The 24973-nt window shown below is 40.1% G+C and overlaps 1 protein-coding gene across 8 annotated transcripts in view; it reads right to left on the bottom strand.

The window, feature by feature from the left end:
• TNRC6B (trinucleotide repeat containing adaptor 6B) overlaps positions 1–24973 on the bottom strand; it is a 217522-nt gene that overhangs the window by 132859 nt on the left and 59690 nt on the right. For 5 of the 8 annotated variants that reach the window (XM_077830293.1, XM_077830285.1, XM_077830343.1 and 2 more), the window contains one exon: positions 6352–6419. The exons of 2 other annotated variants lie outside the window; for them this stretch is intronic. In XM_077830293.1, the coding sequence (XP_077686419.1) occupies positions 6352–6419 (68 nt within the window). Of the gene's footprint in view, positions 1–6351; positions 6420–6718; positions 6740–24973 lie in introns of those variants that run through there. One more of the 8 variants, XM_077830309.1, reaches the window with a different exon arrangement.

Below are 24973 nucleotides of genomic sequence, written 5' to 3'. Positions count from 1 at the left end.
CCTACCACAGGCCCTGCCTCCACTCCACCCTTCCCGCTGATCGGGAGGTGTGGGGAGGGAGGGGGAGGTGCTGATTGGCAGGGCTGCCAGTGGGTGGGAGGCACAGCGGGGGCGGGGAGCTGCTGACATATTATTGTGGCTCCTTCTCAGGCTCAGGTTGGCCACCCCTGCTCTTAGGTTTCTTTGAAAATCCCAGGCTATATGTCCAGAAGCAGGGCTCTTCCAGTTGAGATCCCCCACACCTTTAGAATTCACTCTCTTTAGCAGGCCATCAAAGACAGTCTAGCTACCTTCAGTGTATAGCAAGACTAAAAAAAGAGAATTCATCAGTTTTTCTTCCATATTTTAAACTTCTGTAAAGATAGCAACTTTACTTACTGAGGCCCCCAGAGCATGTTAGAAATTAGCAAAACACAATTTCATTCAAAATGATCCTAAAGCACTTCATAAATTATTCATATACTAATCTTTTCCTCCAAGCAATGAAATGCAGCCAGCTCTGGAATGAAACATAGCAGCTATTATATAGAACCCAGAAAAACTATTGAACAGTTTAAAACAGGAACTGAAGAATATTTTGTCCAATCAAAACAATGAGAGTTTTAGGTTAGTAATTATGCAACTGGAATTTGTTCAGGACACAAAGATTAAAATTCTAAGCTTCATAAAAAGCTCCCAAGGGTTCTTTAATGAATACACATGATCAGGACCTCTGTTTCAAGTCTCCTCTGTAAAAAAAAGCATTGCCAAAAGCATAATTCTCCCAAACAAATATTGCACTGAGACATTGGTTCATACTGTCTGAGGAAAGAAAGCCACCTACATAGCCTGAGGAAGACTCAGCTTTTGGTGGCTCACTTCCATGCAATAACCAGAGCATAACCCTCCTTAGCTAGTGAGATCAAAGGCATGCATTAACGTCTGCTATCAACAATTCTGTGCAAAGCAGTCTCTCAGCTTTAATAAATATTTTACCAAATAATAAAGTTACTGTTCTCGTACCATTTTTTTTTTTATTGTTGAAAGAATGTAGAGAATGGGAAAACTATTTTTCATGCCTATGCACATCCAACAGTTTGTACTGTGGAGCACTCCCCATCTCCCTGCCGGTTGGAGGCAGAGCATAGATCAACAGTCAGCCTGGGGCCAGGACAGCCCTTCTGTGGAGAAGAACAGAATGATGCTTCCAAACTGAAAAATACTAAATGAATATGTAAATCACCTAACTAACAAATGAACCTTGTGTATCAGACCCTTAGAGAACAGACAAATATCCCTTTACACAAAAAAGGGCTCCACAAGAAAAGGCTCCACAGGCATGGAGCAAACCTGTCTGACCAGACTGAAGTAGAGCCACATAATTATTTCAGGGGGCATCCCTGAGGTTGAGGGGATGATGATCCCCATGGATCTACTAGTGGGGGAGGATGGTCACTTACCCTCTGAAATAAACCGCCCATTGGCTAAGAGTGGGACAAGGCTTTGCATAGCTGCAGTGATGTCGGCTATTGCTGCTGCTGCTGCTCCCTTGGAAAACTAAGGTACCATTATGGGATCCGCTTAAAAAGCCTCTTGCATTCCCCCTGGGCTGGAGGCCCTCAGTGGCCCAATACCCAGTCTAAGCCTTCACACCAGCCACGGGAGTTAGGTCCCATGTCTGGAAGGCTACAGGGGGACCTGGCCTGCTCTGGCACCTTCAGATTGCCCTTTGGTATGTCTGCATGCTCCTCTCTGCTGCTGGGACACTTTGGTCTTACTGCCCCTGGATAAAAAGCAGGACTTGGAGGACATTTGTCGTTCTTTTTTCTCTCCTTACCAGCCATGAGTCAAGATAAAAAAGGGGGAAAACAGCTCTGTTCTGGTAATAATCAGACCCCACCCTACTCCACGATACAGCACTTGACCCAAGGTTTAAGAATCTGAAGTGCTGTCCAAAATCTGAGAGGGACGAGGTGTGGAGCATGTTTCCAGAAGTCCTAAAAGAGCAACACTCTGATGCGGAAAGTACAGAACCCAAACCATCAAAAAAGAGAATCCATCTTCTGCTGGTGGCATCTGACTCAGATGCTGAAAATGAACATACATCAGTCTGCACTGCTTTGGAACGTTATCGAGCAGAACCCATCATCAGCATGGACGCATGTCCTCTGGAATGGTGGTTGAAGCATCAAGGGATATATGAATCTTTAGCGCATCTGGCATGTAAATATCTTGCAACGCTGGCTACAACAGTACCATGCAAACGCCTGTTCTCATTTTCAGGTGACATTGTAAACAAGAAGCAGGCATTATCTTCTTCAAAATTTAAACAAACTTGTTTGTCTGAGCAATTGGCTGAACAAGAAGTAGGACTGATTGGAATTGTAGGCTCTAAAGTTTTACATTGTTTTATTTTTGAATGCAGGGGTTTTTGGAACATAATTCAACATTTGTAAGTTCAACTTTCATGATAAAGAGACTGCACTACAGTACTTGTATTAGGTGAATTGAAAAATACTGTTTTTTTACAGTGCAAATATTTGTAATCAAAAATAAATATAAAGTGAGCACTGTACACTTTGTATTCTGTATTGTAACTGAAATCAATATATTTGAAAATGTAGAAAATATTCCAAAAATATTTAAATAAATGGTATTCTAATATTGTTTAATTGCACAATTAATTTTTTTAATCACTTGACAGCCCTAGTCAAATTCAGATTTTTTTACTCCTATCCAAAAAAAGTCTCCACTACAGAAAGAGATGACTCCTGGTCTACAACCTGCCCAGGAATGGAGGCAGAGAATTCTGGTATTCTCCACAGACAGGCAGCCCTGGCTCCAGACTGGCTGACAATCTTTCCTCTGCCACCAACCAGCAGGGAGAGGGCGAATGCCTGATATTACAGACTGTGTGGGGGCGCGGGAAGAGATGAGAAATAACAATGGGAAGCGATTAGCAGATTTGAATTACAAGTGAACATTTATTGACGAACACAAGTCTCTTCCCCATTCCTTGAGTGCACCAGTTGAGCTCAGTTTCTTACCAATGGATGTCAATACATGAGCAAAAAGATGACTACCACCACCCGCAGGGGTCAGTTTTCAATTATAGAGGCTGAGACTGAGCTCAATAACCAAATATTTCATTTAAGCCAATGATTTTAGAAGTCCTAGTTTTCTCTTTAAAAATTTATTTCAATTAATATCAGTCACATCTATTGTCTGAACTGCTAGTGGCAGATTTCTAAGAGAAGCACTTTTTATTTATATTCAATAACCACGGTCAAACAGTTTAACTAGCAAGTTCCCTCACTCTACCCCCGTGGTTCTCAAACTTTTGTACTGGTGACCCCTTTTATACAGCAAGCCTCTGAGTGTGACCCCCCCTTATAAATTAAAAACAGGTTTTAATACATCTAACACCATTATAAATGCTGGAGGCAAAGCGGGGTTTGGGGTGGAGGCGGACAGCTTGCGACCCCGCGTGTAATAACCTCGTAACCCCCTGAGGGGTCCTGACCCCCAGTTTGAGAACACCTGCTCTACCCCATAAGAACTGTAACAGCCTTTTCAATGTACTTATGTATTATACACCTTCCATTACAGCTTTTCTTTAATGCAGTAACTGTATAATAGGTTCAGTCTTTTTTATCCTGTTTGATATTTCAAAAGCACATCGGCAATAAGTACTATCACCCCTTATTTCCTAATAGTTACAAAATCTGTGCATGGCATTGCCATTTGTTTTCTAAAATTTCCAGATGCAGCATAGATTGGTTAGAAAAAAATATTTTTTTTGAGAGACACACAGACCGAGACAGACGGTTCAGTTAATGAAATCAGGACCCTTCCAGATGGAATCACAGTTCAAGGTAGGTCAGTCCTATGCCTCAACAATCTTGACAGTGTTCTTTTAATACTAGACTCTCCCGCAAGGCACTCTAGTGAAGGTGTTTCTATCCCCTGGTAAAATAAACTGAGATTCAACCCCACTACAGAAATAAAGTCTTCAGGCCAACTGACAGTTACAAATGCCTGCTAATATACACCATTATGTACACAGTAATCGCTAATGAAGGAAATGTCACATGCTAACCAATACCATGCAAGTACTACACCTATTGATAGGTCTCTAAATAAGTGCATGTTTCTATTCCCATTCTCCCTTTATCCACTAACAATCTATTTGCCTATTACACTTCTACATTTAAGTCCCTTATATACCAAAATGCAATCTACCTCTCTTCAGTAACTAGCCCCAATTTCATTTGATATTAACTGGGAGGACAACAGTAAAGTCTACCTATGCCTCATCCAAGTACTAATAGCTCCAAAGAAGTGGTTATAGAATAAAATATTCATTGAAGATGTGAACATAGTTGAAACTGGGACAACATTTTGAACTACTATAAAAGTAAAAGTTATTGGTGACTTACAACCAATTGGATTATTGGACCCACAAAATGTCTTGCAACTATCATCAATTTTTAATTCCAATTGCCAGGTCAATGAAGCATAAGCAACAAGAGCCAAACTTTTTTTTTTTTTTTAAACTAACCTATAGTATATTCACTTAGGTAGATGAAAAATTAAGATGGTAGGTAAAAACAAATCCAGATGACTAATCAAGCAAAAAGCAATATCCTCAACGAAGTATTGTGTTTATACTACAGCTGAATAATGTGACTATCCTTGTTTTTTAGCTGAGGTATCAAAATTGTAGTTTTACACTTGTACAAATTTTATTAGTAACCTAATTAGGACAGAGATCTTTATGGTAAGCTCTAGCATTTTACTCTGTATTTGTATAACATCTAGCACAAAGGGTCCTTGATCCTGACAGGGACCTCTGGACACCACTGTACAGTAATACAAGTAATTTGGTGATGAACTCTGCCCACTGCCAGTTTTGAATGTTCTCTCCAGTCAAAATAGTTCTGGGAAGGTAAAATACAATGTTGTAAGTCACCTGAAAAGCTGCAGCTAGAAATCAGGTCAGCTGTGAAAGAATTCTTGATTTTATTCACAGTAAACAAAGGCAGCAACAAAAGGCAGAGCACACTATTTTGATGAGGCCAGCATAATACCTCTCCATGTTATTCTCTGCAATCACATACTGTTTCACCATTAAGTCTCTGAGAAATTTTATTAAGGCAGAAAGTTAACTTCCACTTTTTTACATTATCTGCTTCATTTCAAAAATTTTCTGCATGTTTCAATTACCACAAGTTTGCAACTCTTCTTCAATTTACTATGATACTAGTATGAACAGAAAGAAATGACAAGTATTTTGAAAAGCTTGGCTCATTTCGACTATGGAAAAGAATGCATCTGCTCAGTACTAGAACCTCCCTGAGTTCATCTTAGCTATCTATCTGAGAAACAACTTCAGCCACAGAGGTAGCAGCCTTTGTTGCTAGCCTACTAAAAGCTTAAGACCAGAACCAATGAAACAGCACGGTTCCCCGCATTAGCTAGAAGGCAGTGTTTTAGGGATGGGTAAGATCACTCTCTTCCTTTAAATGACCAAGTGACACTGGAATTGTGTGTTAAAAAAAAGTTTCTATGGTCTGGCTCTGCCAAAGATCCAAGATCTTCCTACCCTCTACAAAGAGAGAAGTCAAGAAAAGAATAATCACAACAATGTTGGCACTGGCTCGAGCAAAGAAATTATCTAGGATATACATAGGACATCCATTATTACAGTACCATTAGCAGAGGGCTTTGCCCTCCCCCAGCCAAAGAAAGGTTTCTAGATTTCCACCAAAAAGTACTTAAACACACATTTTCTCCATGCACTTTCTTAATAGAAATTAGTCACTTTGTTTTATTACATTTCCTCTTTCCTCAAACCATAAAAGGCCAGCATCTAAAATGGTCCATCCAGTAAAGGACATTTCATTTACAATTCCAGTTCCTTTCTGGAAATTTATTTTAAACAAAGTAACATTCACATTTCAGGGAACACCAATCTACCAGATGCACACCAAGGGTTGACAATGAGCAAACTCTTCTTTTGGTGCATTTCACAGTGGTTTCACCAGACAAGGAACATGTAAAGCTTCATATACACATTTCCACTGGTAAAGTGAGTTCACTTTCTCAGCTCTAGCTTCCTAATGCCATTAATCCTTTAACTACAAATTCTGATTAGCCCACTGCAGAATATACAAAGCAGAATTTTGTGTTTCAGAATTTAAGGCAAATCAGCACACTGACTTTTCAGTCACTAGCTACTATGAAATACGTGTATCTAAGAAACCAAGGGCGAGCACCCCAAGAACAACCAATGCTTCCAGCACGTTTAAACAAGAGTGGTTCCCACCATTTACTATGGTAAGGCCCTTTTTAAATAAACGTGAGACTCACTGTTTGTTTTCTTCACCAGGAGGTGGAGTCTTGCCATGCCCTTCCATTACAAAATCCTCATGTTCCATCTGCAAAGGCAAGCATTGCAGGTCAGAAATTGGTGAAGCAAAGTGCATGTCACCCTAATGTGTTCTTTTTCCACATATCACAACTCAGTGTGGCCACTTTATTTCAGTGACTGGTCCAGAACAGACCATCTAGATTCTAAACAATGAATGCACACCTTCATTCCTCTTATAGTGGTATCATTCTATAGCACAATTTCCAGAATGCCTGTGTGCATAACAAAATAAGAGCTTCCGAGAGAGGAAGGATGGTTTAATGGCTAAAGCAAATAAGCAATAGTTAGGAGATCTGGATTCTGTACCTAGCTCTGTCATGGACTTCCTGTGTAGTCTTGGCCAAGCACTTCATCCTTCTACTTCAGCTTCCCTATATGTAAACTGGGAATAAAAATACTTATCTATCTCACAACATCTTTAACATTTTTAAAGGACTTTGGGATCCGGGAATGGAGGGTACCATAAAAACAGAGTATATTTTGTGAAAAATAACTTTTGTATTAAAAAAAGACTTGTCCATATGCATACCGCCACATACTGTAGCCACCGGAAGAAAAAGCCTAAGCGAGCCTTCAAACAAATGCTGTTCCAGTGATAGCTTAAGGAAGACATTTCCTCTGGCTCTCATGACAGAAGATACAAGGGACACTAACGAAGTTTTCTGTTTAACTTATATTCTTCTCCACAATTCCAGTGTGCATTTTAAACCATTTCTTAGGCAAGGAAATCAGAGCACCCAAACACTACATCTAATCAATCATCATTCAATTACCTCCCTCAGCTAGAATTTCCTGCATGGGCAGCAGAATATTTCGCCCTTATATAAAAACCACACATAAATGTATTATATATAAATAGAGCCCTTCATGGATACAAAATTTGTATCCGCATCAGATCTCCAATCTGCAAAAATGGTCCATGGATATCCACATGCACAGATATAAAGCGGGTATCCACGGATTTGCAGGGCTCTCTATATAAACACCAACACACACACATCTTGCAACCTTACACACCATGTGAAGTAAGCAAGCCACACTGCAATACTTGATATAGGCTTGTAGACACCATTGTCAGATGACAGATAAAATCAACTGAATGATACCCAAAAAAGACACCTGTGCTCCACTGTTTGAAACTGGGGGTAGGGGGGAAGAGCATTAATACACGAGGTAAGGGTAACCTGCTTTGGTAGTTCTTTGAAAAAATAGCAGGTACCCCCAATTTGTACCTCAATACTCTCAAGCAGTGACAAAAAAAAAATCACTTATACAAGGCACTGTCTGAGTATCCAAAGATGACATTTTACAGGGACAAGAGAAGCAACATTATTGTCTGGGTAGACGAGTACTCCTAAACAAGACCACAGATGCACTGTAAAAGATCAATGAGCTATAAGCAAGAAGTGATGTTCAGTAAACATATATTCCCAAACAAAACATGTTTAAGATTAATACATATTTACAACAGTGACTATTTAAAACATCATCAAAACATTGTAGTTATTTTTAAAAAATGCTTAAAAGCCAGGAAATTCAGCACTGTAGTTTTGCAAACAAGCATAACTTCCATCCATTATGGAGTTTGGGGTCTTAAAGACCTATGGAGTGGATGAAGGAGGTAGATATAATAGAGTTTCTACTTTTTATTGTGCAGTGAAATTCTCTGGCACAGTGTAATGGCACATGGAAGAAGGTATTCATATGCAATACAGAAACAAAAGGAGAGATTTTAGTATGTTTTTCAATATATGTCCAGGTGGATTGGGAAAGGTCTGTTGCCAATATGAAATCTGTATGTACAGAAAATGGGGGGAGGGTTTGTGGTCTTGGAAATCAGTGCACAGTAATTTGGAGAGAAGAACTGGATAGATAGGACAGATATTTATATAGGATCAGAGTTAAGCTAAATTGACATTTTTTATAAAATGCAAATTCACTCCTATAGAGGCCAATACAAAGGAGCAAATTATGGCAGGTAAAATATAAAATGGAAATTAGGAGAGAAAAGTAGGAATTTGAAGAGCAAATAAAGACAAAAGAAAGTCTTTAAATATATGAGAAGCAGGAAGCCTGAGAGAGAGGAGGAGTAAAATGAGCAATTAAAGGAAGGATAAGAACATTTCATAGAAGCAAAATGATTATTTTTAACCAAAGGAATGCTGGGGAGATCTCTTTCTTAGACCTAATCCTTTCAGGTAATAAAGATGAGTGACCGTCAGAAAAAGAGGAGGAATTTATACAAATTCATAAACTAAAGAGCAGCAAGTCACTAGGACCTGAACATCCTGAAAGAATTTAAGAATGAAATCTGAAGTGTCAAAGGTAGCAAATGTTGGAAGCTTACAAGACATCAGGAGTGACCTATGACCATTAAGCTTCAGGTACCAGGAAAATTGTTTGAAATTGTAATTTAAGATAGAATTATAAAATACCTAGCGATGCATGGTATGATAAGGGACCATTTCTCTGAAGAAAAAAAATCAGCCCTTTTTGATGCATTAAAATTCTCTGAGTATGTCCACAAGATAATGGAGAAAGAACTGCCTAACAATTTATTTAGACTTACGAAAATCCTTGTGCAAAGTTTCTCACAAGACGCTATTAGAAAAATTAAGCAGTTATGGAGTGAAAAATAAAGTACCAGCACAAATGAGAAACTGGCCAACAGACAAAACAAAGTAGGAATAAATGGTAAATAATACAGCAAAAGGTTAAGAGTAGGATGTCTCATGGATCTACACAAGGAGAGAGATTCTTTGATATGAATTGAATATCAATCAACTGGAAAAGGGGGTGAACAGGGAGGTGACAAAGTTTGCAGATGACATTTTCTTAGGTTAATCAAACTAGAGAAAACTAGGGAACTTCAGAGGGACCTAACAAAGCTGTGTGAGTGGGCAGCACAGTGGCAGCTTCAATTCTGTGTTGAGAAATACAAAGGTAGTACACACAGGAAGGAACACATTACAGCATTTTAAATTAACTGGTCAGAAAGAGGACTTCCACTTCACTGTAGAATGCTCAATGCAAATCTCTGCTCTGCATGCTGCATAAATCAAAAAAAAGACAAATATTAGGCTGCATAAAGAATAGTCTGGAAAGTAACACTGACATTGTAACATCATGTAAATCAATGGTATGCCCTCTTTCAGAATACTGTATTTAGTTCTGGTCACTCGATCCAAAAAAAACCCCACAACAAACAACGAAAAACAAAAACAAAACAAAAACAACCATAACTGAAATAGTGGGGGTTTAGAGATACAATGAAAATGTTTAGAAGATGATGAAAGACTGAAAACACTAGGATTGTTTGTCTTCTCTCAAAACATATGAGACACATGAGAGATACAGAACTATAAATGGTGTAGACGAATTAAAATGGGTGCCACTTTTTTCATCTCAGGACAAGATGACATTCAATTATATTGAAAAACCACCAATTTAAAATAGAGAAGGAAATTATACATGGTGTAAAAAAATAACTTGGTGAAATTCACTGCCACAATATATCATTGAGGCCATGTGCTTAGAAGGATTTTTAAAAGTTAGATATTCATATGGATAGAACAACCACAGATACGTTAGAGATTATTAAAAAAATAGGAGGGATAACTCCCAGGCTTCAGGGCATAAGCAAACCTCTGAGAGGGGCTAGAAACTTCTATGAACTGGTCATTCCAGAATTATCTGGTAGGTGGTTTCTTGCATCTTCCTCCAAAGCATTTGGTACTTACTACTGGCAATGGTTGGATATAAAATACTGAACTAGGCAAATTGCATGTCTGATTTGGTCTGGCAATTTTATGTTCCTACATAGTTTGCAGAATCTTGGCTCCAAATTTCTTAGCTTTTGAACAATTGCTTTTGGAAATAACATTTTATGGACATTTAACTGGTATATATTTGTAACTTTGAAATTTCATTCTACTCAAAATGACTTTGTTAAAAAATAAGACATTATGGAATTCCGAATTTGTGGTGTTCTAACAATTGCAGATCAAATTTACTCCACAAGTAAAATATTTTTCCTCCAGCCCACTCACTGGTTTATACATCATTGCTAGTAATTCTGGCAGGCCACATGCTGCCCTCCGTTATATCTGCCTTCAACTGGGATTTGCACAAAGGTAACTGAGCATATAATTTGAAAACAATGGAGTTGTGCACAGGAGACTCTGCAATTGGAACTTTGATTATGCACAAAGCCAGAAGAGACTCTTCTTCATATCGTTATTGCTGGGTTGTTTCTGCAGGGACGACAGGTAGTAAAATATCTGTCACCAAAGCAGACCAACAGCATTATGAATACACACAGGGGACAGATGTATTCATTCTATTTTAACAGAGCTTTGTCAGTGGATTTCCTACGCTTTAGGCATTATTTTGAAACACAGACCTGTGAAAGCTTTGTTTAGCTTTTATTTTCACTAGAATAAATTCCTGCAACCCAACTAGTTCAGCTGGTGGAGTTTTTAAATTCCACAGAATATGCATGACCAAGGGAAAGAAGTAGTGTAATGCACTCTGGCACCCAACAGTTATATCTGCTGTGGTGTGAATGTGGAGGAGGTGCTTACCTTCTGTATTGAAAGCATGAAACCAACAGAATGGAGAAGGAGAAGGATGTGTGCACAAGGTATGTCATTTCCTTCCTTGCGTTACACTTGGCTGAGGGCAGGCTTTGAGACTCACCCCTCCAAGCCTTCCGATCCCACCCACAGTCCCATGTGTCCCCACTCACTCTGCCTCCTTTTACTCCCCAGCAAGCCTCTCAATATCCTTTTACTGTGCCCTGACAATGCCAAGACCAGTGCTTATGCCCTCTCTTTCTAAGCAAGTTGGAGCCCAGCCTCCCTGCTGTGCTTCCATGATATGATGTGATTTGTGGCAGCAACACACCAACCATCTGAATCCATACATAATAGTGCATTCTAAGTCCTCAGCCTATTTTGTCTTGCATGATAGGCAGGGAAGGAAAATTGTCTTGGAGTTCACAGAAATCAAAGATTTTGTGATCTTTTCTCTCTCTTTTTTGACTTTGATGTAACAAGCAACTCTGTCAAAGGTGGAGAGTGCATGGGGGATTTGGAAGGGGAGGGGAGTGGTGGGAAAAAGAATAGGACTGAAGATTTTTTAAAATCCTGCTGCTAAAGAAGCATAGCCGTATCCACTCCACCCCCAGAGGAGTGAGGAGAAGCAGGAAAGGCACAGGAGCTGGCTGATGCATTGAGTTTCTCTTAACAGGGCTGCAGCCAGGGAGTCATTGATTCTAAGATCAAGAATCTGAAGAGAGTGCATTCACCACTTGTCCTTTATGGCAAAAGGTGTGGGTGCAAGCTTAAAGATGCTGGCAGCCAAGAAGATAGGACTTCAGGCAGCTGAGGCAAGATATTAATAACCTGCTATTTTTAGGAAAAAACACTGCGACATACATTTAATTCTAGCATTCTTGTTACTTCAAGACTATTGTCATGATGAAACCAACTTTTTAAAAACAAAAAAGTTCAGCTGTCAGTGCTGATCTAAAGATTTAACCAAAACTTACCAGTTCTGCCAGAGCCTGATATTGTTTTTCCAAAAGTTTAATTCATATGAAACTTTAAGCTACCTACACTGGCTAAAAATATTTAAATCCATTAGTTCTCATTGAGGATGAGAAATGAATAAAATAAATCTGAAGTTTTTAGTCCAAGTTGTTGCAGACAGAATGTACCAAAAACATAAGAAAACTACAACAGTGAAAGACTACATTTCCCCAAACTCTGATGTTTTTAAGAAATCTTTTTCCAATTAACCTCAACGTCTTGCAAAAGGAAATCTCCTAAATCTCTACTTTAGAGAGCGTATAGGAGAACTCTCAACTGGAAGGACTGTTTTCAGAAGAACTTAAGTAAGGGATAGTTGTTAAAAGCAAACACAAACATTAGGCTTACAATGAAAAGCTATTTAATCAGCGGAGAAAAAATAAGGATATCTGAATAAAGAGAAAAACATATATTCTTACATATAGTTAAGGTTGCTTGCAGAGTTCAATTAAAAAAAAAAACACTGTTCCCACTCATTCAGCTCTCTAAAAAGTCCTCATTTAGGGCTCTAATTTTCCATGGATGAAATCTGTTCAACCATTTGCATTAAACAAGTGGATGAAAGAGTTTTGAAAAGATTTTAAGAATTTTTACTCAACAACAGGTCAAAAACACATGAACTGTAAACTTCATATTTGACCTATCACTATACCTTCATGAGGAACAGCTACATTTGATAAACATTTTTAAAAGTCCAGCAAACTGCTGCTAAGGTTTTACATTAGATTAAAACAAATGAAGCTCCAAATTTTATAACCTTGTCTACAACACTGAGGTTCTTCTCAAATTCTCCTACTGTTGCTCTAACACTAGTACATTTCCTAGGCACTAGCAACAGCAAGAGTGCTATTGTAGATGGGCCACCAGTATTTTCTCTACTGCATTACTCAGATGTGCTCTGACTAAAATGTCAGCAACCGGTCACTAGTGCTCCTTCCATTGTTAACACTAATAGAATGGCACCAGTGCTAGAGGAATAGTAAAAGAATTTGTCAAAACAACCATATAGATACAGCTTATGAATCATCATAAAGGAGAAGAGGATATTGGCATATTATCTCCACCTGACCTGACCTGACCAGAGGCCAAGACAGGGATATCTTGGATAATCTGCACTGTGGAGAGAGTTTGTGTAAACTAGCATTTTCCCCCACTTTATTTGCCTAGCATTGGTGGTAGAAATGTTGAAAGCACAATTTTAGACAAGTACAAGCATTTTCATCTAGCACTGCCAGACCAAAGAGGAGGGAGAATTTCCAAAAGTTCTCCATGTAGATGCATCCTCAGAGGGTGCATCTACATTAAAACAACAACATAAAATTAGTTCCAATACTATGACAACCAACAACAGCGCAGCTGCACCAGTGCTAAGTTGCTAGTATAAACGAGGTTCAGACACTGGATAACACTTAGTCCTGCCATGAGTGCAGGGAACTGAACTAGATAACCTCTCAAGGTCTCTTCCAGTCCTTTGATACTATGATTAACAAGCATATTAACGGAAGCTCATTCAGAGCAGGTTCTCATAACATGGTGGCAAAAAAAATGCGTAAGTCCTGTCTATACGACAGCTTTGGTCTTCCTATTATTAGTGAAGCTGTACTGTAGTTGGCACTTTCTGTAACATAGGTACTGATTCTTCTAATGTGGACAAGACTGAATATGGCTCACTGAAACAGACATAGCAAAATCCAAAGGTGAGTGGGTTAACATCAAAACACACTGGGAAGAAGGACTGTGTAGTGGTTATAATCAAGGACCAGAACTTGAGGTTCTCCCTCTAATTTTGTCACTAACTCACCATGTGACCTTGAGCAAGTCACAACTTCTATGTTCCACCTCTAAAATGGATACGTTACTACTTACCTACCATACAAGGGTCTAAAAGGCTTAATGTTAAGCACCCTGAGATCCCTGAATGAACGATAATCAAGACTCAGGGCCCCACAGTGCTATACAGCCAAGACGACAGTCCATGCCCCAGAAAATTTACAGTCCACATTACTTAAGTGCAAAGTAATACTATACTGTAAAAATTTTCCATTATCCACTAAATTGGTTAATTTAGAAGCATTTGATTTTAAATTAACTACAATTTGAGTACCTGGAGAAGACACTTGAAAAGCTTCACAGTGTCGAGGCTTCTTCAGACAGCATTCAGTAATATTTTAGGGAACCACTTCACCCCCCCACACACACACAAAGGCACAAAAAATGTGCTGAATGTGAGAGCTTGTAAGGGAGAAGACCCACCATTTCCTGCAGCCTTCATAGCTGACACCCTCTTCTCCATTAACATTATTATTATTATTATTATTTCTGAGGAGTTCTAGACATGGACTAGGACCCCATTGTATTAGGAGCCATACAACACACACCAACAAAAAGATGGTCTTTGCCCCTAAAGAGCTTACAATCCATTCTCTACACAACGTATATGTGGATGCATGCATATATTTTGTTAGTATATAAAAAAAAAAAAAAAAAAAAGACATCCACAGACTCAAAATGCACAGCTGAAAATGACCTCATTCAAAAGAGAAACAATAATCAAGACTTTAACCATTTCACAAGAATTTTGAAAAGAACCTCTCCAATTTAGTACCATTCTATCTACCTAAAATTCTCTCTGTATTTTCATTTGGCTGTTGTCTTCACTGTCCTCCTAAACACCATTATAGCATGTTTTCTTGAAAAGAATAACGATACCATAATCCATCCCTGAGATGGCTGGATTCAACAGTGGGTGACCAATTCATATTGCTTTGGTGTTCATGTGGGTGAAGTGTAATTTATAAATGTAATCACCACCATTATTTGCAGAGTGCATTCCTGCATACATGCTGCCTTCTTAAGTAAAACAAACAAACAAAGTTTGATGAATATTTGTCAAACAAATTATCTGATGACAAGAAAAGTCCTCTAACATAGGATACATCTACACTGCAAAACAAAACAAAACCCACAGCAGCAAGTCTCAGAGACTGGGTCAACTGACTCCAAGCTCACGCAATGGGCTAAAATTAACAGTGTAGATGTTCCCATTCAGGCTGGAGCCTGAGCACTGAGACCCACCACCCGCACTGGATTTCAGAGCCTGAGCAGAAACATCTTCACTGTTATTTTTAGCCCCATAGAATGAACCAACAGTCAGTTGACCCAGGCTCAGACTCACTGCTACAGGATTGTTTTTTGGGGTATTTTTGGTTTGGTTTTTTGCAGTATAGATGTAGTCATAGTTACTGTTCCACATTTTCTTTTCAAATGGTCATGCCTACGTTAACTTACTACATATAATGCATTGCAGAATTTGCAGTTAATTATAACTATTAAATAACTGTTTTCATACTCATGGCCTGAGAAAGCCAATCACCTGTGGAGAGCTGAGAGCTTTGATGCAAGGGCATGATCTTTTGCAGAATCCAGATTTTCATTTAAAAAAATACATTTCTCAGCTTTAAAGTTGTGACAGTTATGTCAACTAATGTCTAGAAGGTTAAGTGATATACTTTTGCCTTCCTAAGTTTGCAGAGATACAGTTCCTGTGCCTTTAGTGCTGCTCAGTTTTACCAAGCTGCAGCAGACAAAGCAGATTAGTCTTACCAAGTTTTCATAGATGCTACTCAGTACTCTGTGGGCAGCTATGATTTTCAGGCATCTCAGCTGGACACCCAGAAAATGAGGAACACCCAACGAATGGCCACTTCTAAAAATGTTGGGCAAATCATTAGACCAGCATCACACGGGAAATCTGTGGCAAATTTAGGGCTATAACCCAGCTCTCACAGGTCCCAATGCAATGCCTTAACCACAAGACAATTCTCTCTCTTTCTGTAGCCTCTTGTGCCTCATTCATTATAAAACCTTATCTCTTTCACCATCCCAACTGAGGCACCAAATAAACAAACGGGGTCCTATGGAAAGCAATATGTGATAATGTAATTAAAGGCTGCTTCATAATGCATATGCACAAAGGAGCAGACTTAAGGTGTACAGGAATTCCCTAATTTCTGACTCCTTGACTTTGCAACCTTAACACAATATTCTTTTAATGTAGATTTTTGTATGGAATAATCTATTTTTATACACACACACACACAAACACACACTATAAGGGAAGAGGTAGAGAATGAGATATAAAGCGTGGATGAAAGAGCAGGAAAAGAAGAAACAGACACTGAATACAACACATGAAAAGAAATATTGATCCTCTATAACCGTGGTTCTCAACCAAAGGTACATGTACCCCTGGGGGTACACGGAGGTTCAATAAAGATAAGTGCAGGGTCCTGCACTTAGGACGGAAGAACCCAATGCACAGCTACAGACTAGGGACTGAATGGCTAGGCAGCAGTTCTGCGGAAAAGGACCTAGGGGTGACAGTGGACGAGAAGCTGGATATGAGTCAGCAGTGTGCCCTTGTTGCCAAGAAGGCCAATGGCATTTTGGGATGTATAAGTAGGGGCATAGCGAGCAGATCGAGGGACGTGATCATCCCCCTCTATTCGACATTGGAGAGGCCTCATCTGGAGTACTGTGTCCAGTTTTGGGCCCCACACTACAAGAAGAATGTGGATAAATTGGAAAGAGTCCAGCGAAGGGCAACAAAAATGATTAGGGGTCTGGAACACATGACTTATGAGGAGAGGCTGAGGGAACTGGGATTGTTTAGTCTGCAGAAAAGAAGAATGAGGGGGGATTTGATAGCTGCTTTCAATTACCTGAGAGGTGGTTCCAGAGAGGATGGTTCTAGACTATTCTCAGTGGTAGAAGAGGACAGGACAAGGAGTAATGGTCTCAAGTTGCAGTGGGGGAGGTTTAGATTGGATATTAGGAAAAACTTTTTCACTAAGAGGGTGGTGAAACACTGGAATGCGTTACCTAGGGAGGTGGTAGAATCTCCTTCCTTAGAAGTTTTTAAGGTCAGGCTTGACAAAGCCCTGGCTGGGATGATTTAATTGGGGATTGGTCCTGCTTTTGAGCAGGGGGTTGGACTAGATGACCTCCTGAGGTCCCTTCCAACCCTGATATTCTATGTTTCTATGATTCTTCTGGGGGGTACATCCACTCATTTAATATTTGCCTAGTTTTACAACAGGCTACATAAAAAGCACCAGCGACGTCAGTACAAACTAAAATTTCATACAGAGTACTTGTTTATGCTATATACTGAAATGTAAGTACAATACACCGGACACTCGCTAGAACGCGAGATTTGGGATCCATGTATGGTACCACATTATAGCAAGGACCGCATTAAAATGAATTGCAATTAAAATAATTAAATTTGGGATCCATGGCCACAACCGCATTATATGCGAATTCGCAGTATTTAGACACGCGTTCTAGCAAGGTCCAGTGTATTTATATTCCAATTGATTTATTTTATAATTATATGGTAAAAAAATGAGAAAGTAAGCAATTTTTCAGAAATAGTGTGCTGTGACACTTTTGTTTTTTTATGTCTGATTTTGTAAGCAAGTAGTTTTTCAGTGAAATGTAACTTGGAGGTTTGTAAAACAAATCAGATTCCTGAAAGAGGTAATCTGGAAAGGTTGAGAGACAATGCTCTATAAGAAGAGAAAGTGAACCAAGGCCAGGAAGAGAAATAAGTAGAATTCAATTTTTTATTTTTTATAACTTCAATGGATAACATTGATGTTTATTTTTATGCTTTTTTATTTTTATTTATTTAAATTATGGGGGAGGTCAGACAATTATTTAATGAGTGGACAGTGAAATTAAAAAATTAAAGCTTTATAGCCTTTAAAACGCAAATTGTCAACATCACATGTCAAAATATACAGAGTAAATATCCTTAGATCAATTGCTAGTAAGTTCTCAAGCAGCATTTTTCTTACTTTGCCTAACCATAAGTTTCGATTATTACTGATCAAAATATTTTTTGTCAATTTGTGTGTGTATTGTGAAATTGATGTTTACCAACACTTACCAATAAAAATTTAATCTTTCCAAAGCTAGAAATGAGGTATAACTAGATAGATGTAAAAAGTTACATTTTAAGTAATTTAACTGAAAGCTGACTGAAAATGTTACAATTCAATACAGTAATTTCTTGCTTAATGTTGTAGTTATGTTCCTGAAAAATGCTACTTTAAGAGAAACGATGTTAAGCGAATCCAATTTCCCCATAAAAATTAATGTAAATGCGGGGAGGGTAGGTTCCAGCGAAATTTTTTTCGCCAGACAAAAGATATATATATATAGACATATACACACACACACAGAGTATAAGTTTTAAACAAACAATTTAATACTGTACACAGCAATGATGATTGTGAACCTTGGTTGAGGTGGTGGAGTCAGAGGGTGGAAGAGGGTAGGATATTTCCTAGGGAATGCCTTACTGCTAAATGATTAACTAGCACTCGGCTGAGCCCTTTAGGGTTAATACATTGTTGTTAATGTAGCCTCACACTCTACAAGGCACCATGAATGGAGGGAGGAGACATCATGGCAGAGAGAGACACCACAGACACCACGTGTGTGTGTGTGTGTGACACACAGCGTGTGTGAGTGTGAGAGAGAGAGAGAGGTGCATTGCCCCTTTAAGTATGCTAACCCCACTCTAAGTACACTGCCTTTTTAAAAAAAGAAAAGGGGTACTTGTGCCACCTTAGAGACTAACCAATTTATTTGAGCATAAGCTTTCGTGAGCTACAGCTCACTTCATTGGATGAATGCAGTGGAAAAATGACTCTTATTTTCCACTGCATGCATCTGATGAAGTGAGGTGTAGCTCACAAAAGCTTATGCTCAAATAAATTGGTTAGTCTCTAAGGTGGCACAAGTACCCCTTTTCTTTTTGCGAATACAGACTAACACGGCTGCTACTCTGAAATCTGCCTTTTTAAGTAAACCAGCAAGTTGAGACAGCAGCTGCTGACAGAAAGCTCCCCCCCTGCGGAGATAAGGCACAGGAGTGGGGGGAGGGGGGAAGGAGCAGGGGGAGGAGGACACCCTGATATTAGCACCCTTCTTTCCCCCCCCCCCAAGCGGGGCGCTCCTGGGAGCAGTTCCAAGGCAGAGGGTAGGGGCAGCACACGGCAGTGGCGGGGAGGGAAAGGTGAATTGCCTGGTAGCCTGCTGGGCAGCTGCTGCACAGAGAACTTAGGGGAGCTGATACAGGGGCTGCCAGTTCACCCTGGTTCCGATCCCCCACCAGCTAGCTCCAACAGGCTGCTCTTCCTGCAAGAAGTGTACAAAGCAGGTGGCTGCCAAACAACGTTATAAGGGAGCACTGCGCAACTTTAAACAAGCATGTTCTCTAACTGATCAGCAACATAACAACATTAACCAGGACAACGTTAAGTGAAATGTTACTGTACAGTACACATCTATTTTTTTCATTTACACTGCTGGGGTCATAGCAACAATGGTATTTTTCACCCTAGTTAATAGGCTTAAGTCTCAGGCTAGTAGGTGTCAAATTTTTCAAGCCCTGTTCAAACAGTTGGCCAATCTGGTCATGCTGAGCCTCTCAGATGCTTTTGATAGCATGGACCATGAGGAGTTGCTCTGGTGATTAATAGATGTGGCTGGGGTCTGCCTTCCAGCGGTTCAAGTTATACCTATAAGAATCAATCAGTGATAGTGGACAGTTATTTGTCATCACTGAAGGACTGGATACAGCATCCCTCAATAATCTATCCTATTCCACAGGTTTCTGAATGTCTGTGGTTTCTTGGCTAGATCACTGTAATTTGTTTTACTTTGACACTTCATTCTAGCTGATGAAGATCAAGGTCTATGTCTGTGGTTTGAGAAGATGATGCAAGAGAGAGTGTAGAGGAGGGTGAAGGATAGTGCAAACAATCTGGCAAAAAGGAACAGTAGGGTCAGAATCAAATGGAAGAAAAATAATTTAATACTAAAAGCCCAGAAGGGTGGAACTAACTAAATGTACACAAAGTACCACCTAGATCATGTCTACTTTTATATTCTCTCTATTCTCCTTCACCTGTATTTTACCTACGTAGAAGGTAAACATTTTGGGAGAGACAACTGAAGCTCTTGGCGACCATGTGATTGCTGGATGTGTAGCAGAATTCCTTGGAGAAAACACTTCATAATTTGTTGGTCTTCCATCCTAATGATATATCCGTACCACGAAAGCTACCAAAAAGGCATCGCCAGACCTCTGCACATGCCTGAGAAGATGGGTTTTGTAGCTTGCCTGGTAGGTCTGGCAGACCAAAGAGTGGGGAGAGAATTCCAGAGTGAAGGGTCCTACAGAGGTACCTACTAGCAGCTCCCTCACGTTCAAGTTGAAGTCTTTCCTGGTGTGGGATGAGGAAGAAGGGTCTCTTAGATCATTGGTTTTGGGACCAGGCTAGAGCTTTAAGAGGTACTTCAGTGCCTAAGTCCCATTTTAGGCACCACTGCAATCCACAAAACTCCCATTTAGCTGCCGCCTAGCCCTGCAAAAGCCTAAACTCTCCTGTGCCTAAGCTTTTTTCTTCTGAGTATGCACACTGCTGTCTCACTCTAGCTGTCCAGATGCCTATCTCCCACGTAAGCCCCAGAGTGATTCACAAACTATGAAAGATAGGTATTCAGCTGCCCAAGCCACGTACAGAGGCCCGATCCCATAAGCAGCCTCTGAGAATACCTACTGGTTTATGGAAAACAGACCTGTCACATTCACATATTTTCTTTTGATGAGATTACAAGTTTGGTTGATAAAGATAATAGTGTTGATGTAGTACCGGATGGAATTTTGATTAAAAAAACTATATTGATACGAAATTAACGTGGCATGTGTAGCGGGGTGGCTACCCTGCTCCTAAAATAGAAGGGGTTAAAAGCAGCCCTGGAGAGGGCTGTGGCTGGGGATGGCTGATTGGGGAAGCAGCCGCAGCTGGGCCACGCCCCAGCTGGCCTGTATAAAAAGGCTGGTGAGCCAGAGGCCCAAGGAGTCTCTCTCCCGGCTGTCTGCCTGACAGAGTACTGTGGGTGGTGAAGTGCTGGGGAAGGAGCAGGCTGAGCGGGGGCGCTCCAGGCTGGCAACTCCCTAGGCTATAGGGCCTGGTTCAAGGCCCACAGAGGTACTGGGAGGCAGAGGAAGGCAGCAGGTCCGAACCCCCTTGCCTATGATGAGTGGCCTTTACACTACAGTCTGCCCCAGGGAGCAGGGGCTTGGTGATGACTGGCAGTAGCCCAAACTGAGGCAAAGTGGGGATAGTGGGTTGGGGGTTCCCCAGGAAGTGGAGACCCAGAGGCAGAGTGTGGGGGTACTGCCAGGGGGAAGAACCCCAGAGAAAGGGGCACCGGGATCTGTGAAGGACACGGGAGCCAGAGCTGTGTGGATCACCGGCTTGCAGATGGCGCTCCAGGCTGGAAAAGAGCTAACTCCCAACGACCAGCAGGAGGCGCCGCAGGGGTGAGTCAGCTCCTTTATAGCATACATTAAAATGGTTTAAAAACTGGCTGATAGGTCCCAAAATGTAACCGTAAAAAGGGAATCATCACTGAGTTGGTGTGTTTCTAAGAGTGTCCTGCGGTGGTTTGGTTCTTGGCTCCATTCTATTTAAACAGTGATCTGGAAGGAAACATGAAATAACTGATGAAGTTTTCGGATGACACAAATATTGGGGGAAATGGTAAATAATGAAGAGACAGGTCACGGATAGTCAGATTGGGATCGCTCGGTAAACTGGACTCAACTGAGGGGCAAGCAAACAATATGCATTTTAATGTAAATGTATACATCTAGGAAAAAAGAATGTCGGACATACTTAAGTTACAAGATGGGGGAGTCTATCTGGGAAGCAGTGACTCTGAAAATGGTGGCTAATCAGCTGAACATGTGAAGCTGTGCCCAAAAGGGCTAACACAATCCTTGGATGCATAAACAGGGGACTCTTAAGTAGAGAGGTTGTTTCACCTCTGTAGTTTGCACTGGTGTAACTGCTGCTGGAATGCTGTGTCCAGTTCTAATGTCCACAATTCAAGAAGGATGTTGATAAATTGGAGATAGTTCAGAGAAAAGCCATGAGAATGATTAAAGGATTACAAAACAACCCTTATAGTGACAAGCTCAGGGAGCTCAATCTATTTAGCTTTAAAAAAGGGAATGTTAAGGGGTGATTTGATCACAGTCTGTAAGTATCTACATGGGGAACAGATGTTTAATAATGGGCTCTTCAGCCTAGCAGAGAAAGATGCAGCATGATCCAATGGCTGGAACTTGAAACTTAGATAAATTCAGACGGAAAATAAGGCATAATTTTTTTTAACAGCAAGAGTAATTAACCACTGGAGCAATTTACCATAGTTCATTGTGATTCTCCACCACTGGCAATTTTAAAATCAAGATTGGATGTTTTTCTAAAAAGATATGCTTCGGGAATTATTTTTCGCACATTCTATGTCCTGTGCTGTACAGGCCAGATTAGATCAGTGGGGGAAGGCAGGGAGTGAGCGCAACTCAGTCCTGCTCCACCTCCGATCCAACCACGACTCCACCCCACAGGAGAGGGGGCGCAGACACATTCCATTACTGGTAAGAGAAAGTGCGAGAGGAAAAAAGTTTGGGTACCACTGGACTACATGATCACAATGGTCCCTTCTGACCTTGGAATCTATAGGAAACACTGAGTTTTGTAATCACAAAATTCAAGTTATTGCAATCCCTTCCTACCATGGCTTCTTCCTCCTTGTTCAGAGCATAGCAGGATATTTTCTCATTAGTCTGAGCAATCAGGATCATTTTACATCTAACCCATGAGTTTTAAATTTCCTAAAAAGTGGCAAATTAAGATGGAAGAATTTTAAAGCCTTTTACCATGCAAGTTCTGGTTATATTCAAAATCACTTGCTTGAATCCTGTTGTAATGAGTATCTGAATTTCGACACCATCTTTAATGGACAGTGTGCTTTAGTGAACTCTAGGATGGAGAAACTGCTCCTCCCAGTCTTCAAAGTCTGATTCAGCCCATCCTTCCCCCTTTTTTAAACTCTGGGCACCTTGCAGGAGTATTTTCAGAGTGCCACCTCTTACAAGTCATTATTTCGTTATCCAGTGCTAGCTTAATTTTGGAGGGCAGGGCAGCCATACAAGCCACAGTTCTTCAATGGTTGTAATAACAGTCATTTCAAAGCTGCACTCTGTCCAAGATAAACTACAACAAAAACATGAAAGGCCACCTTCGAACACAATTAAAATCAGTCACACTAAATCGAGGGTCCAATACAAAAAAGTATCAGAAGAGATAGTAAATGTGGCTCAATGGTTCTAATGAAAAACATTTATTTTTTCAAATAAATAAAGTAGGAGGAGGAGACCCGCTAAAAGCAAGTCCCCCACCCTGGAGCTCACAATAACAAAAGCAGAATTTGCTAACCTGTTCTTGTCACCAAACCAACATCTCCTTCCTCTCCCATTTAGTCTCTTCCAGAGCATCGCTCCCCCTCCAAATTGAGAGGTTCTCCATATATGGCAGCTTCCTCTTATTAACTGTCCCCTAAAGCAAACATTTCACTACACGCTAGTGCAATGTCCACACATGAAGTTATGAGACATTAGATACGAAAAGCCCTGCTAGGTCATCTAGGCCACATCCACCTTTATACTCAATGCAAGATATACCGTGGGAAACAATTTCCTAGTGCTCCATCTATACCAGTTTTAAATGACCCACATTTTGTGATTTCTACCACTCCACTTGGGAGACAATTTCCCAGCATAATAGATGGCACCACTAAAACAGTCACTGATACTCAACCTATATTTTGATTACTTAATTTAACTCTATTAATTCTTATGCACCTTTCTACCACCCTAAACAATTTTTGCAACCTGTTTACAGACCCTTCAAATTACATTTCAGTTTAGTTATTGCTTGACAAAGCTAGACATTTACAGCAGCCCTTTCAAAAATCTTTCCTCAAATTTATCCTGCAAATACCCTATTGCATTTTATAACAATTTTATCATCTTAGTCCACAGGAGTCTTTTCATATGGTAGGAACATCAAACAGACTCTCCCCTTTGCTTCCTTAGTAGTCTAGCTTTTTAAAGCCCTATATAGTGATTGGCCAAATTAATGAAAGCACCAGCTTTTATGGTATTATCTCTGTCAAGTGATATTCAATCTCACAACAGCTGAGCACAGATTCATAAACTCTAAACCCAGAAGGGAACATTGTGGCCACCTAGTCTGATGTCCTGCGTAGCACAGGCCACAGAACTTCCCAAAAATAATTCCTAGAGCAGATCCTTTAGAAAAACATCCAATCTCAATATAAAAATTGTCCATGGGGGAGAACCCACCACAACTCTTGGTAAATTGTTCCAATGGTTTACACTTTATTTCCTGTCTGAATTTGTCTAGCTTCAACTTCCAGCCATTGGATCATGTTATACCTTTTTCTGCTATACTGAAGAGCCCATTATTAATATTTGTTACCCATGTTGATACTTAGAGATTGTAATTAAGTCACCCCCTAACCTTCTCTTTTTAAGCTAAACAGATGGATCTCCCCGAGTCTCCCAAAATAAGGTATGTTTTCTAATCCTTTAATCATCCTCTTGACTCTTTTCTGAAATCTCTCCAATTTATAAACATCCTTCTTCAATTGTGGACACCAAAACTATTCACAGTATTTCTTGCTGATGCCAAATACAGAAATAAAATAACCTCAACTCTTACCTGAGATTCCTCTATTTAAGCATCCAGTGATCACATCTGATCTTTTCGCACAGCATCATACTGGGAGCTCTTGTTCCACTGATTACCAGCCACAACCCCCAAATCTTTTTCAAAGACACTGCTTCCCAGGATACGGTCTACATCCTGTAAGTATGGCTTAGATTCTTTGCTCCCAATGTATATATTTACACTTAGCCGTACTAAAATGGCTATAGTTTCCTTGTGCCCATTTACCCAGTGATCTAGATGGTTCTGAAAGAGTGACCTGTCCGCATCATTATTTACCACTTTTTATG

The sequence above is a fragment of the Eretmochelys imbricata genome, chromosome 1 (assembly GCF_965152235.1).
Source record: "Eretmochelys imbricata isolate rEreImb1 chromosome 1, rEreImb1.hap1, whole genome shotgun sequence".
NCBI classification, from domain to species: domain Eukaryota; kingdom Metazoa; phylum Chordata; order Testudines; family Cheloniidae; genus Eretmochelys; species Eretmochelys imbricata.
Note: the sequence above shows the minus strand (reverse complement) of the source record. Positions and strands in the feature narration are given on the sequence as shown.